Genomic DNA, 12,947 nt, shown 5'->3' on the forward strand with positions numbered 1-12,947 from the left:
AAGAAAAAGAAAAAGAAAAAAGAGCTGCCTGTAGTAAAAACTCAGATAGCTAAAAAGGAGGTCAACAGATCATCAGACCATTGATCCATGGCTATCGAGAGGTCTTGTCCACCAAATGATCGCTGTCATATTTCATAGCCATGTTTAGGGTGGCCCCGTTCCAGATCCATTATAACGGTTCGTGGAGATGTCGCGGGGAAGGACACCTTTCTGAAGGCTGTGGAGACGGTCAGATCGACTCGATTCCTCCTAGTGCCGCGTTTTAGTCCTACTGTGTCAGTGGCAATGGCCAGGTGAAAAAGACTGACAGTAGAATCTGCCCCATGGCACTCCCAGTCCCAGCTGTCCAGGGCTGTCAAAGGGCCAACCCTCATTAAAACTCAGATCCACTAAGCAAAGACCGAGGCCAGTCCAGAAGGCCAGAGGGAAAGTTCGAGAGGTGTCCTGGCTAGTGGCGTTCTGCTCTTCATGCGGTCCATGGATGAGTGTGACAGAAATGAGCTTAGCGGACTAAAGTTGCATACGCGGCCGAGACCCATCATCACTCATCCGTAGTGAACATACTACTTAGGAACTATTTCGAGGAAGGGGATTGCTTTGCTGGGCTGAGCAATTACCTGACGAATGTATGGAGTAATGTATCTTCTCGTTTATACGGGCACTCTCCCACCATGTACGAACCAATGCAACTTTTTCAGATATTGATGACTGGAGCGGCATCTTAGATTTGACTAGGATGTTGAAGAGATGGAGTTTACATGGAAACCATGGTTAGATTCCTGTCTAATCTTTGGGAAAATTCTTCTGCTTTGGAGTGTAGGGCTCAGTCATGACCTCACTAAAGAGATATCAGATAGAAGGTAGTGAGTGCGCCAGTTCCTATTACTGTGTTTTCTGCTATATAAGCCTGGTGATTTTCTTCGTATCCCCTTCTCTCCCCTCTTTTTGATACACCAATCATGCGTCAAATCCCCCCTCTCATCCCTTTTCTATAGAATATGAGGACATTCTGTGGCCGACCTGATAATAGGCAGGAGAAACGTGATCCAGAGCAAACTGAGGCATGGATTCTCGGTAGCGGAATATCAGCCCTGGCATCAGCATTCTATCTCGTCGTGAACGCAAAAGTACCGCCTGGCCAAGTGCATATTCTGGATTCTCATACCTCATTACTGGACGCCATACACCAAAGAGGCGATCCTGTTCGTGGGTATGATCAGTTTGCTGGGTGCCTGCCCGTTCCAGTTGGGCCACCTTTAGAAAAGCTTCTCGCCTCAATTCCATCCACCTGGGGGCAAGGAAAGTCGGTTCTCGACGAGATCCGATCCCAGTCAGCAATTCGAACAGCACTGTCACACAGTCACCGAGCATCCTTTATGGTTCAGAGAGGAGGGAAGCTACGGACTGTGCCCACAGCCTCCCTCAATTTAAGCTTCAGACACCGGATACAATTACTGTGCTTCTTGCTGAAAAGTGAAAGGCAGCTCAGGAGAAATGCGATTAAGGATTACTTTGATGCAAGCTTCTTTCACAGCATCTTTTGGGCAGTCTGGTCCGCCCAGTAAGTTTCACACCAGTCTGAGAGGTAAAAGACGCTTCTTGCGTGAACAAAGACTGATGATTGAGCCTAGATTCTGTTTTCAGCCCTGGCACAGCGCCCTTGAACTCAAACGTTCTCTCCTGCAATATTTCCATGATCATCGCAGTTTGAGCCTTTTAACTTGTTTAGATATCACCGGGTACTATCAGCATGAGTCGATTTTTCTGCCAATCTTTCTCTATCTCCGGAGCATTCATGTTGACTATCAATTCAATACCAAGGTGGAAAACATTGTGACACATAGCGATGATCGACAGCAGCAGTCAATCACCCGACTGGAGATCGTGCAGAATGGAAATCACTTGGCCAAGAATTTGGGGAGGGATGATATTATCCTCATGACAGTAGGGTCGTCTGTCTCCGAATCCATCGCAGGCACGAATGATCATCCGCCCGTCTGGAATTTACTGGAACTGGGAGAGCCTCTCGATGAGAATTGGTCCCTGTGGCTAGCACTGCGAAACAGCGATGCCCGATTTGGGGACCCTTATCAATTCTGCACTCGCGAATCCGAGTCTCTGCTCGAGTCCTTCACCATCACGACTGGGGACGCGATTTTTTTCCAGCACCTCTGGTCCTTGTCAGACCATCAATCTGAGGCGGGCATTTTTATCTCTCTCCAGGAAAGTCAGTGGAGGATGAATATCTGTGTTCCAATGCAACCCGTCTTCTCTGACCAGCCACCAAGTGTGCGTGTCATCTGGGGCTTTGCTACCTTACCCGCCCGGAAAGGGGACTATGTGAAGAAACCGATGCTTCAATGTTCCGGCCAAGAGATTTTGGCTGAAATGCTATGGCAGCTGAACATACGGCGCCCACCAGATCGACAAAGTACCGTGACAATCCCGCGACTGATGCCGCGAATGAGCGCATCCTTACTGGCTCGTGCCCAGAACGACCGTCCTGAGATCCTACCAAGGGGCACTTGCGACATCGGCCTAGTCGGCCAGTTTGTGGAGATCCCACATATCAGCTCCGTAGATGTGAGCTACAGTGTACGTTCAGCAGAGATAGCCGTCTCTAGACTCATGGGAGTTGAGGTTGGTCAGGGTCTCTCCTGTAGATTATCATTCTCTGCACTATTCCTTGGTTCTTTCCTTTGTTTCTGATGGATACCACAAATGATGGTGAAGAATGAAAGTCAGGTTAATGTAATGAATATGCATAGCTGGTAAAAATATCTCTGCATTGACCCAGTCCCCAACTCCAGAGGTTGGCGAGGAGGAAAACTTGCCCTGGTTCACCAATTTATGAACCATCAGACCCGTTGCAGCTTCAGTAAACTGAATCTACATCCCACGGGTCTTCTCCAATCGACCTGGAGCAGCTCCTCTTGATATGCATCCGCAATCATTTCCAAAAGCTCTTGGTTGGTTTGAGTCTTCCCATCCGCCGATGTTTCACCAAAAGCACGAGCTGTGTTGATGATTGTCGGACCAAACACAGCAAGGATAAACGAGCAAATGGCCTTCACACAGGCCTGGAGAGCCGCCTGGCTGGGTTGATCTGGGCCTTCCATCAGAGACGCTCGGAATTGTGCTGAGGCGGGATGTTCAATATTCTGTTCAAATTGGCTGATGACCCGCCATTTGGAGGTAAATGCCTGAAGGACTGAAGATATTTCTTCACTCTGTCGAAAGTACGATGGACATTGATATGCGGCAGCCACCGACTGGCCAAAGGTGGTGTGAATAGCCCTCTCAAGGGCCCGATGAACAGCCTTCAGGGTCATTTCTCCGTCGATCGGGATGGAAAGAATGAGATTTCCGCCAGGATGAAACTCCTGGTAACGGGCACCGAGAAAGGTGGACAGATCCTGCTTTGCCACGGCTGAAACCTGGGCCTCGCTAAGTGGGGAACTCCTGATGCTTTGAAAACAGGACAGCCAGTTCAGAGAAGTAAGACATAGCCCGATATCGACGGAATTGGTAGGCTGGACTTGTTCGAGGTAGCTCATGGGAACAAAAGACGGCATAATGCGAGGGCCGACTCTGTCGGTGGTCACAAGGGAACTAGCGTATAGAGTTGAAGCCAGACTGTTGAAGTCATTTGCAGGCGTATCATTGAAAATAATACTCAATGATGAGGGGAGGGAGAACATCTCCACAAGTTTCTCAAGAAATATAATTCTGCAGATATTAGAGTCTTTTCTGTTCCTGGCCCTGACCCTGATAATACTCACGAGTTAAACCCCTCTGCACATCCATAGTCCACAATCGTTATGATCTCAGAATTGAGGTGTGGCTTAGTGATCGGCAATAACTTAAAGCATGCTTCCACTGCTTTGAGTTGTAGGCTCGAGTTTGCATTATAGGCTCCGGCGCCTAGCATAGTCGTAAATTTGGTATCGTTGGTCATCTTGTTGCTTGTTGGAAAGAGATGAAGATGAAGATGAAGATGAAGACTGGCATAGGGGAGATGCCCGGTATCTATCTCTATAAATATGTATCTGGTTTGACCGGCCCATTATCACTCATCTCTATAGCAGAGATATTTCCCAAAGACTCCCAATCCTTCACAATTGGTCCCATTCGGTTAAGCAGAAACTGACATTATGAGTGATGTGTAGATAGGTAACATGACGTGGAATCGATCCCTACACGTAATAGATCAATTGCTTTTAACATCCATAGGAGTCAAATTGGTGGACTGGTAAAGCTTCACTCTAAGCCCGGCGAATCCGTATATGAAATATGAATTTGTTACGATATCAAAATGTTCGAATCAAGAAAAGGTTTCCATTGTGGCTGATAGACGGGTAAATATCCAAATCGCTTGTCTTGCATCTACCCCCCCAATGGCCGCCTTGCTGAGCAGACGTGCTCATTTCCCCTCACCCTATAGACCTGGCTTCCTTTCCATACGACGTATATCCCACTTCCGCGCCATTGAACATACCATCCGCTGCCAGAATGTGCGGCAGCGGCCGGGTGCCGTCAAAGCCGGGCATGAGAATCAGCTCAGGCTGGCTGTGAAGCAGTACATTCCGCTTGACAACTCTTCCCCACGGGAAGGAGATGTCACCATCATCGGGGCCCATGCAAATGGGTTTCCAAAGGTAGAAAGAACCCCCGCGAATATGCTTCACGTTGTATACACTTCTAACCGGTTCAGGAATTGTATGAGCCCCTCTGGGACAACATTTATGAGCAACTCCGTGGCCAAAATCGACGCATTCGCTCCATCTGGATTGCGGATGTCGCTCAGCAGGGACAAAGCGGGATCTTGAACCAGTCAATCCTGGGCGACGATCGTAAGTCATCCCATCCTGCCCGGCGGGGTTGAACTAAACAATTTGACTTGTCCTAGCGGACTGGTTCGACCACAGTCGCGACCTTCTTTCCATGATCAATCAGTTCCAAGACCAGATCGTACAGCCACTAGTAGGCATTGGCCACAGCCTGGGCGGGGCGCAACTGTACGTCTCCTTTCCATGTCCTTTCTGACGATAATCGCCGTAGTAACAAGGCAAAGGGCCCATCTCTCTCTATTGCACCCGTCCCTGTTTGAGGGCCTCATCCTTTTCGACCCCGTCATCCAGTGCGAGAACCCCAACCACAAATACGCCCAAGCATCCACCTATCGCCAGGACCTGTGGTGCTCACGCGAGCAAGCCGTCGGAAAGTTCAAATCCAACCCCTTCTACCAGGCCTGGGACCCTCGCGTGTTCGAGAAATGGGTGCAGTATGGCCTCCGCAACCTCCCCACGGAGCTGTACCCGGTTACGCAGGAAACAGGCCCGGCGGCTGTGACGCTGACAACGACGAAGGCGCAGGAGCTGTTTCACTTTATGCGTCCGTCGTATGTGGATGAGCGATCGGGTCTGCCGCGTGGCACGCCTGAGGAGGATATGCACCCGGATGACATTGATGGCTCTTCGTTCCATCGGCCCGAGCCGGCGTGGATGTTCCGGCATCTGCCGGAGGTGAAGCCTGCCGTTCTCTACCTGTTTGGGGAGAAGTCGGATCTGTCGTTGCCGGCTGCGCGGCGGGACAAGGTGATGACGACAGGGACTGGGGTGGGAGGGAGTGGTGGGCTGGCGCGTGGGATGGTGCAGGAGGTTGTGCTTCCGTGCGGGCATTTGATTCCGATGGAGCTGGTCAAGGAGAGCGCTGAAGCTAGTGCGGCGTTCCTCGATGCGAGGATCTTCATGTGGGATTCCCGAGTGTCGCAGTTTCGAAAGGCGTGGGGGAAAGTGCCTCATCGAGAGCGCGTCCGTGTTGACGAGCAGTGGAAGAAACACATCGGTGCTTCGCCTCGGAGGTCTAAGGTTTGGTAGAGATGGATAGAATATGTATATATCATGCTTCATAGATACAAAGACCAAAGAATAGATTATATTATCGCTGTTGTTTAACAGCTATGTATCCTTCCGCTCATGCTTGCTGTACTTCTTCCTAAGCGTCCCACCAGCCTTAAAATCAACTAGCACACGCCTCCAAAAGAGAGGGATACTCACCTTCATCAAGACCAGGGGAATCGGTATAAACATAATCGACAAAAATGCCAGCGTAGAACTCGCCGCTGAACATTAACAGGCAGATCTCAAAGGTCACAGACACTTTTTGGTCACGGGCTAGTTTTAGGTGCCAAGTGCAAGGATCATAAAGATGCTTTTAATGTATATACGTAGGATATGGTTATGAGCCCTTGGTCTCTTATATAGGGTTCATTTGGGTATAAGAGAAACCTTCACCAGGAGAAGCTATTAACGGAGACTTTATAGAGACTGAACCAGCTATCTAACTGTAGATTTATGATATTTTGAAGAATCAATGCACTACCTAAGAATGAACAGACCTTTTCAAGATATACTCTCATCATCTTCTAAGCACCACCAAAGACCAAAAGGCTCTGGATGTTGACTCTCCCAAAGCCATGCTGCCGCAGAAATTCCCGGCCACGGTGAACCGGGAACTCGACCACGACAATGACACTCACATCCTCTGCCTTGATATTTGCCTTTTCTAGTAGCTGGAGGACCGCACGGAGTGTCTTTCCAGTCGCAAGCACGTCGTCCACCACCACCACCGACGCGCCTCTGGGGATCAAATCCCGGTCGATTTCGATGCTTTTCTCTCCCGAGCCGTTGCATACTGACGACGAGATATGCGAGGTAGGCTTGAGGACGGAAACAGTCGGTGGAGGCAGCCTGCCAGCTTCGCGAATTAATGCCAAGGGTACATCGACCCGCAGGGCTAATGCTGATGCATAGACAAAGCCGCCAGCCTCGCAACTCGCTATCACATCGACCTTAGCCCATTCGCCCATGAAGTGCGACTGTAGTAGAGACGTGCACAGCGCCAGTCCACCCGGCTGTTGCGAGATGTCGAGCACGTGGCGGAAGTTGATGCCCGGGCGTGGAAAGTCGGGAACTGAGCGCACCATGCTAGCCAGTCGCTGCAGGTCTTCATGGAAGAAGGGAAGCAGTCGCTCTTCGGCAAGCTTTTTTGCTGCCTCGTCTCCAGGCGCATCGTTCTTGAAGATGAAACTGGGACGGTAGTCCAAGGCCGTCGGATTCAGCCCGCCATTGTTGCTGTCCTTGTTGTCGTTACGGTCGTCACCGCTGCTGCAGCATCCTCGGCGAGCACGCCGCGTCTCTTCGCTCGCTTGGACGCGAACGTCGAGCAGTCTGCTGTCTGGCACCAAATGCGACAAGCCCGCGACTGGCGCCTCATCTCTCATCCCGGTGATTAGCAACACATCCACATCTACCGCACCGTGCACCACATCCAAAAAATGCTCCTGCAGCAACTGCGGTCGATGCTGTACCTGGTCCTGAAAAAAGGATGTCAATGCCGGCCGGTGTTGCTCTTTATAGGCACGATCTCGAATCAGGCGGTTGAGATCGGCACCGGTCTGCGCCGCGTATTCCCGCTTGGTCGCATCGCTTATGCTGACTGAGCGCGCTGTGAGGCGTTTGTGGGCGTACTCGGTAAAAGCAGAGACCCATATCTCGGCGCAATAGTCTTTACCGGCGCAGCTGTCGCCCGTGACGAGAATGATCAGTTTCGTTTCCACTGGTGTTTCCGGGAGCGGACAGGCGTACGCCAGCACATTGTGAGGGTCTAAGTTGTGCTTGAGACGAGCCAAACGGGGCCGGTTTGGACCAAAAGCCTTGGCTGCCAGCGCGGCGTCTCTCGGGTCTGGCCCAAGATCCGTGCTGTAAGCCCCAGTACTTACGGGTAACAAGTCCCGGGCGACATCGTATACCCACTGCTTGGCAGCTTGAGCGACTTCAGTTCCATCTTGGTTGCGGAGCCACACGCCGGTCACCACGCAGGCAAAGTCCCAGTCTCGACAACCAAAGGCACTGCTATCATCCGCGACGTCGGCGATCGCTCCACCGCCGTGCAGCAGATGGAGATAGCAGAGTGGCGTGGGACGAGTTGTTAAAGCCTTCACTAGCTTACTGGCAATTCTCGTTGTTCCGATGTTTTTCAAGAACAAGCATCGCTTGAACGCGGAAGTCTTGCTGCCGCCGTGCCCGCCGTGCATTTGGGACATGTAAATCTCAGCCTCGAACAAACCAACACCATCAATGGCCGCCTTGAAATTGTCTTCTGGTCCCAAGGCTGCGACCACAGTCGGGGGAGTGGACAGGGGCGTTTCAGAGATGAGCTTCGTCGTGGAAGACTCGAACATGGTCACGCCAAGATGCAGCTGAGCAGAATCCCAGTACAGATACGCATCTGCAGAACAGTGTCGGGGAAGCTTGCTAGCGACAGATTCATCGAAATTGCGAAGCTTGAGCCGCGCGTCGAGACCGTCGCCCAACGGGATAATCCAGTCTCGCGTTGAGTAGATAGGAGCCGTGTAAGCCTTGAAAGTAACGCTGACTACGATGCCAAAGTTGGTCCCAGCCCCTTTCAGCGCCCATAAGAAATCAGTTTCGTTTTTGGGGCGCACGGCGCCGGCCGGCCGGTGCTGACTTGGTACACAGCCGATATAAAGCACGTCGCCAGAGTCAACACTGACCACTACAGCACCGACAATGGCATCGCATGCGAGCCCATGCAGCCTTGCTAGGTGCCCGATGCCGCCTTGTAGCCACAGCCCTGCGCCTACGCTTGGACGGGATCCCAAGGGCACTGTAATACCAGCCGCCATGGTCTTGCTAATGATGTCACCCGTCTTGCAGCCGGCTTCGGCGACGACCAAGGAATCAACCCCAGAACCGGATTGCTCTCCGTCCTCGCCGCCTGGGAGAATGTGCAATTGGTCAAAGGCCCCCATGTCGACCGAGACGACGTTGGACCATAGACAGTGGCCGCTGTGGCCCCCGCCAATGACGGCCAGGCCAACCCCATGTTTAAGAGCCCATTGAACGCACTGCTGAACGTGTCGGACCTCTGTCGGCCTTACAACGGCCGCTGAACGCTGCAAGAGAGCCTCCCGGTTCTTGACTATCTTATCCTTCACTAGCGGCACCTGAGCAGTCAGCTCAGGCAGCGTGGTTGCCTGCTTGGTAAAAATCGCCATGACATTGGGGGAGCTGAACAAGAGATGGCTTGGGTAGGCTTCGTCACGACGGCCCAAGGTACGGCACACCTCACGCCATTCATCCCGGATAGCTCTGTTGGCATCCGTATCCTGCACGACGTACCCTGCGATGAAAGTAGCGAAATTGTCCAGTGCCTCGTCATCGTCTGCTACGCAAACGGTCCCGGTAGGATGAGAAGCCATCCGCTGGCACACTAATCCGTCAACGTGCAGCGCCCCATTGCGATGGAAAACAACTACCATTCCGCCATCGGGTCGCTGAACAAGCATGTCCAGTGCCTGTTTGATGAATCTGTCTTTGGGTCTCATGCCGTACATGCTATGGCAGAATAAGACGATGTCGAATCTTTCATTGCTAGCGCCCATGTTGTTATCAGTACCGCTTCCTCTATTGCTGTTTAAGGCAAACGGGATCCGGTGGATGTCAGGAGGTCTTTCCAAGCATGGAAATGGAGGCTCTGCCTCCAAGGCAGGGCAAAGCCATTCTTCTAATTTTGTAGCAAACAGGCCGTTAGACTCAAAAGCAGTGTACCTCGTGACTTTCTGTCTCAGACAACGGGGCAGATATCCGAGTACGCTCTTCGGGCCAGGTCCGATTTCTAACACCGAGATATGGATACGCGAGTTGAAGAGAGGGGCTAGCAGCTGAGATAGTTGAGGGATAATGAAGTCATGGTATGATGATTCCCGCGCTAGGATATCAAAGCCAGCGCTGTACTGTGTGTCGGATAACGACTGCTTCAAGTATCCTGCCGTTGCTGTCGCCGTCGTTGTTGCTCTTTGCCTAAGCACCGACTTGAGGGCATCGAGGGTGGCCATATCGCTTTGAGAGTTGTGTGGGTGGTGACAATGGCCAACGCGGGCCTCGCAGAAATAGTGAATGAAGCCTCTGGGCAGCGGCTAAGCAAAGCCACGTGAGCCTATTAGACCGGGATCACCGTGCAGGGCGAGGATACACCACAGATTGTTGTTTGACCACGTAGTGCGGGCGGACCCCTTGAGCTACTTGCATGTATGGACCCTAGAAGTCACTGTCTGTGCGTGTCTGACTATGCATGCTCTCAGCAAGAGAGAGTAGAGTGTGTTCATCACCTCATTATCTACTTTCGTACAGCATTAGGACAGGAATAATAGTCATACATGAATACAGCTGGGATACTAAAGCATAAGTCTAGGAGAGCTTGAGCCAATCCTGTCCTCTTATCCATATCTACCGGCTCCATGAGTTCATCTGTAGCTATCGTGGACGAGTCAGGAAATGGTCATCCCAGCAAGCATCCTCACGAGCGGTGCACAGATTGAGGGGTCATATCAAGAGAGTAAGGATCTACACCTTAAGAACACAAGCAGCTATAGGTGTATTATACATAGGAAAGCTGGAGATATACCAGAGTATGGCTGGGAAAGTAGCCACCCTTAGATACCATAGATAGACCAAAGTAGGCCGTGACGGGGGCCTAGTGTGGAGCTATTATGCTAAATTATGATATGCTATCTGCCTCACATCTTCTTAGCTGCATGAACCTAGAGCAATTCACGGCGCTGGTGTAATTGGGGTAAATCCATCTCTGATGTGGAGAGATTCTAGTGGTGAATGACTAGCTACAGTAGCTACTAATGACTGCTGTAGCTGAGACTAAACCAATCACCTAGTCTAACTGGTTTTATCTTGTTGACTGACTCATGTCCAGATCAATGTCAAGGAACTAACCATGCATGTACTTCTTACCCGCCTATCACTTTAGCGGCAATGCAGCGCCTGTTGGCAGGTTGATCCTCGTTTTTGTGATATATGCGAACTCAATGCATGACTGCCTGCTCTCATAGAGCCAATTCAACCCAAGAATGGCTGGACTTCCCCAGATGTATAGTTGCTCTGTCCACAGCTTAACAGCGCATACATGCATTTCTGCCCCTTTTCTGCCTGACCATCAGCGAACGAGGCATCTGTCTATATCTATGATGGAAATCACATCCTCAACTGGATTATTACAGACAATTGACAAAGCTGAGCCGCCTTATCAATCAAAATGGGCCACCGCTACAGTAATTTCGATGATGAAGGTACCCAGGCAACACCAAAGATCGACTACAAACAACCCCTGATATCGTGAGACCTGCCCTTTGCCCGTAGCAAATTGATTACTGATTCGAATCGTGAGATAGACCCTTTGATTATCATAGCATCCAGGTCACGATCGGTCAAAACGTCTATGGGGTGCCCAGATATTACCTAAAACAGTGCTCCGGACTAGGATTAGATTCCACTCTGGATAATCCCATTTCCCTCAGAGATGTTGACGAGGACGTCGGCCACACGCTGGTCAATTTCTTATGTACGGGCACCTACGAGACGTTGAAATCGGCTCCCGAGTCTGATGAACCCGACCTGGTGAGGGAATATCGGCGAAGTGTCCTGGCTTATCACACGGCCAGAATATACGATCTGCCGGGGCTCGCAGACCTCGCCAGAGGATATGTTGAGAAGTTCACCGGATCAATGCCTCTATCCACTGTCCTAGCAACGACAAGAAAAGTGTTTTCAAAGCTTCCTGGAGATGAGGTCTGGCTTCCCGAATATATCAAGGAACTCTTCCAAGCATCGTTCGCACACGATGATACCATTTTCAAGAGTGATTGGTTCTTTGCTGGATTTGGCAATGATCGGGTTTTTGACGAAGCCATGATGAGAATGGTCGTGGACATCTATTCAACCCGAGTATCGTCCCTCACCGATATGCTCACAAGTCAGAAATCTGGCACGCAAGAGACCGCAGATCACGAGCTTGAACCTGTACCTGAAGCTCTACCTACAGTCCAATCTGAGCGCAGTATCTCGCCCATCCCAGCATCTCCCATAGAGGAACTCACTGCTGCCCCGAATGACGAGGCCGAGAAAGAGCCTGTCGCAAGGTCTCTCGCCCAAATGTCACCTGCTGAGGAACCTGAGGCCACCCCTGTGGAGGAGGATGTCGTCTATGCCTGTGTGGAGCCGGAACGATCTTCTCCTGAGGAGCCTACCCCACGGCCTGCTGAAGAGTCTGATGCCAAATCAAAACCTTCTGATCTCTCTTCTGCACCAGGCCCAGAATCTCCGCTCACAGATATTTCCTTTGAGAAGACTCCCAGTCAATCTCCGCCCCCGCCAGATACTCCGGATGAGCCTATCCTACCGAGAAAGAAGCTCTTCAAGGGGAAGAAAAGTAAAAAGAAAAAGAGAGTGTCATCAAAGGCACTGGAAGGGAGCCAAACTATTACTTCACCACCTCCCGCTCCTGAGATAGCGTTCCCTGGGCTAGAGGCCAAGCCGGTAGAGGGCTTATGTTATTGAAGAAAGGTCCCATGTCATTCTGCCACAGCTTGGCTGAATATTTGAACATGCTACTCCTCTTTAATTAGTTCTTCTACTGTATGTTATTCGGAGCTGTTTTTTTATTCCTCAAGATTCTCTTCGATCTCATGTTCCAATGTTATGTGTGTTCTAGCGCATGGAGATACAGCCATGTAGGAATAGAATCTTTCAAGGTTGCTGTCGAGAGGAGATAATGGCAAGCTGATTCTTAGAGCAGTATCCAGGGGGGAGCCAAGGCGCAATCCGGGTATTCTAGAGTACAACTAAGTAGTGTACCAATGTCAACCCACAGGTCCTGGCACACTTGACAGAAGTATGTCCAGCCCTTTATCTGACATCCCTAGTCTCTAGCAAAATCAATGCCCGGGCTAAAACCTCTGTGGTGATGTCCCTGCCCATGGTCTCATTGCAGATTTGTCTGGAACGTAGCAGTAACATGACGGTTTTGTTGGAGATTGCCACATGTATTTCCAGCGCGACGAATCTCTGAGT

General features: G+C 50.9%; 5 protein-coding genes across 5 annotated transcripts, besides 1 other annotated feature; 3 read left to right on the top strand and 2 right to left on the bottom strand.

Annotated features, from left to right (window-relative positions):
* Window positions 1–998: 998 nt before the first annotated feature.
* On the top strand, window positions 999–2,709 carry ACLA_078230 (oleate hydratase; the record flags this gene model as incomplete). Its single annotated transcript, XM_001270500.1, has 2 exons — window positions 999–1,561; window positions 1,632–2,709. 2 exons carry the CDS (start codon window positions 999–1,001, stop codon window positions 2,707–2,709), a joined length of 1,641 nt encoding a protein of 546 aa, XP_001270501.1.
* Window positions 2,710–2,858: 149 nt separating this feature from the next.
* On the bottom strand, window positions 2,859–3,958 carry ACLA_078240 (uncharacterized protein; the record flags this gene model as incomplete). The annotated part of the gene is made up of 2 exons (XM_001270501.1): window positions 2,859–3,729; window positions 3,783–3,958. The coding sequence occupies 2 exons, from the start codon at window positions 3,956–3,958 to the stop codon at window positions 2,859–2,861; spliced, it is 1,047 nt and encodes a 348-aa protein (XP_001270502.1).
* Window positions 3,959–3,977: 19 nt separating this feature from the next.
* Window positions 3,978–4,003: a microsatellite.
* Window positions 4,004–4,397: 394 nt separating this feature from the next.
* Window positions 4,398–5,879, top strand: ACLA_078250 (uncharacterized protein; the record flags this gene model as incomplete). Its single annotated transcript, XM_001270502.1, has 4 exons — window positions 4,398–4,658; window positions 4,715–4,853; window positions 4,910–5,018; window positions 5,075–5,879. 4 exons carry the CDS (start codon window positions 4,398–4,400, stop codon window positions 5,877–5,879), a joined length of 1,314 nt encoding a protein of 437 aa, XP_001270503.1.
* Window positions 5,880–6,427: 548 nt separating this feature from the next.
* Window positions 6,428–9,922, bottom strand: ACLA_078260 (phosphoribosyl transferase domain protein; the record flags this gene model as incomplete). The annotated part of the gene is made up of 1 exon (XM_001270503.1): window positions 6,428–9,922. The coding sequence occupies one exon, from the start codon at window positions 9,920–9,922 to the stop codon at window positions 6,428–6,430; it is 3,495 nt and encodes a 1,164-aa protein (XP_001270504.1).
* Window positions 9,923–11,133: 1,211 nt separating this feature from the next.
* On the top strand, window positions 11,134–12,434 carry ACLA_078270 (uncharacterized protein; the record flags this gene model as incomplete). Its single annotated transcript, XM_001270504.1, has 2 exons — window positions 11,134–11,213; window positions 11,270–12,434. 2 exons carry the CDS (start codon window positions 11,134–11,136, stop codon window positions 12,432–12,434), a joined length of 1,245 nt encoding a protein of 414 aa, XP_001270505.1.
* Between the last annotated feature and the right edge of the window lie 513 nt (window positions 12,435–12,947).

Source organism: Aspergillus clavatus, genomic scaffold, assembly GCF_000002715.2.
Source record: "Aspergillus clavatus NRRL 1 1099423829803 genomic scaffold, whole genome shotgun sequence".
Lineage (NCBI taxonomy): Eukaryota > Fungi > Ascomycota > Eurotiomycetes > Eurotiales > Aspergillaceae > Aspergillus > Aspergillus clavatus.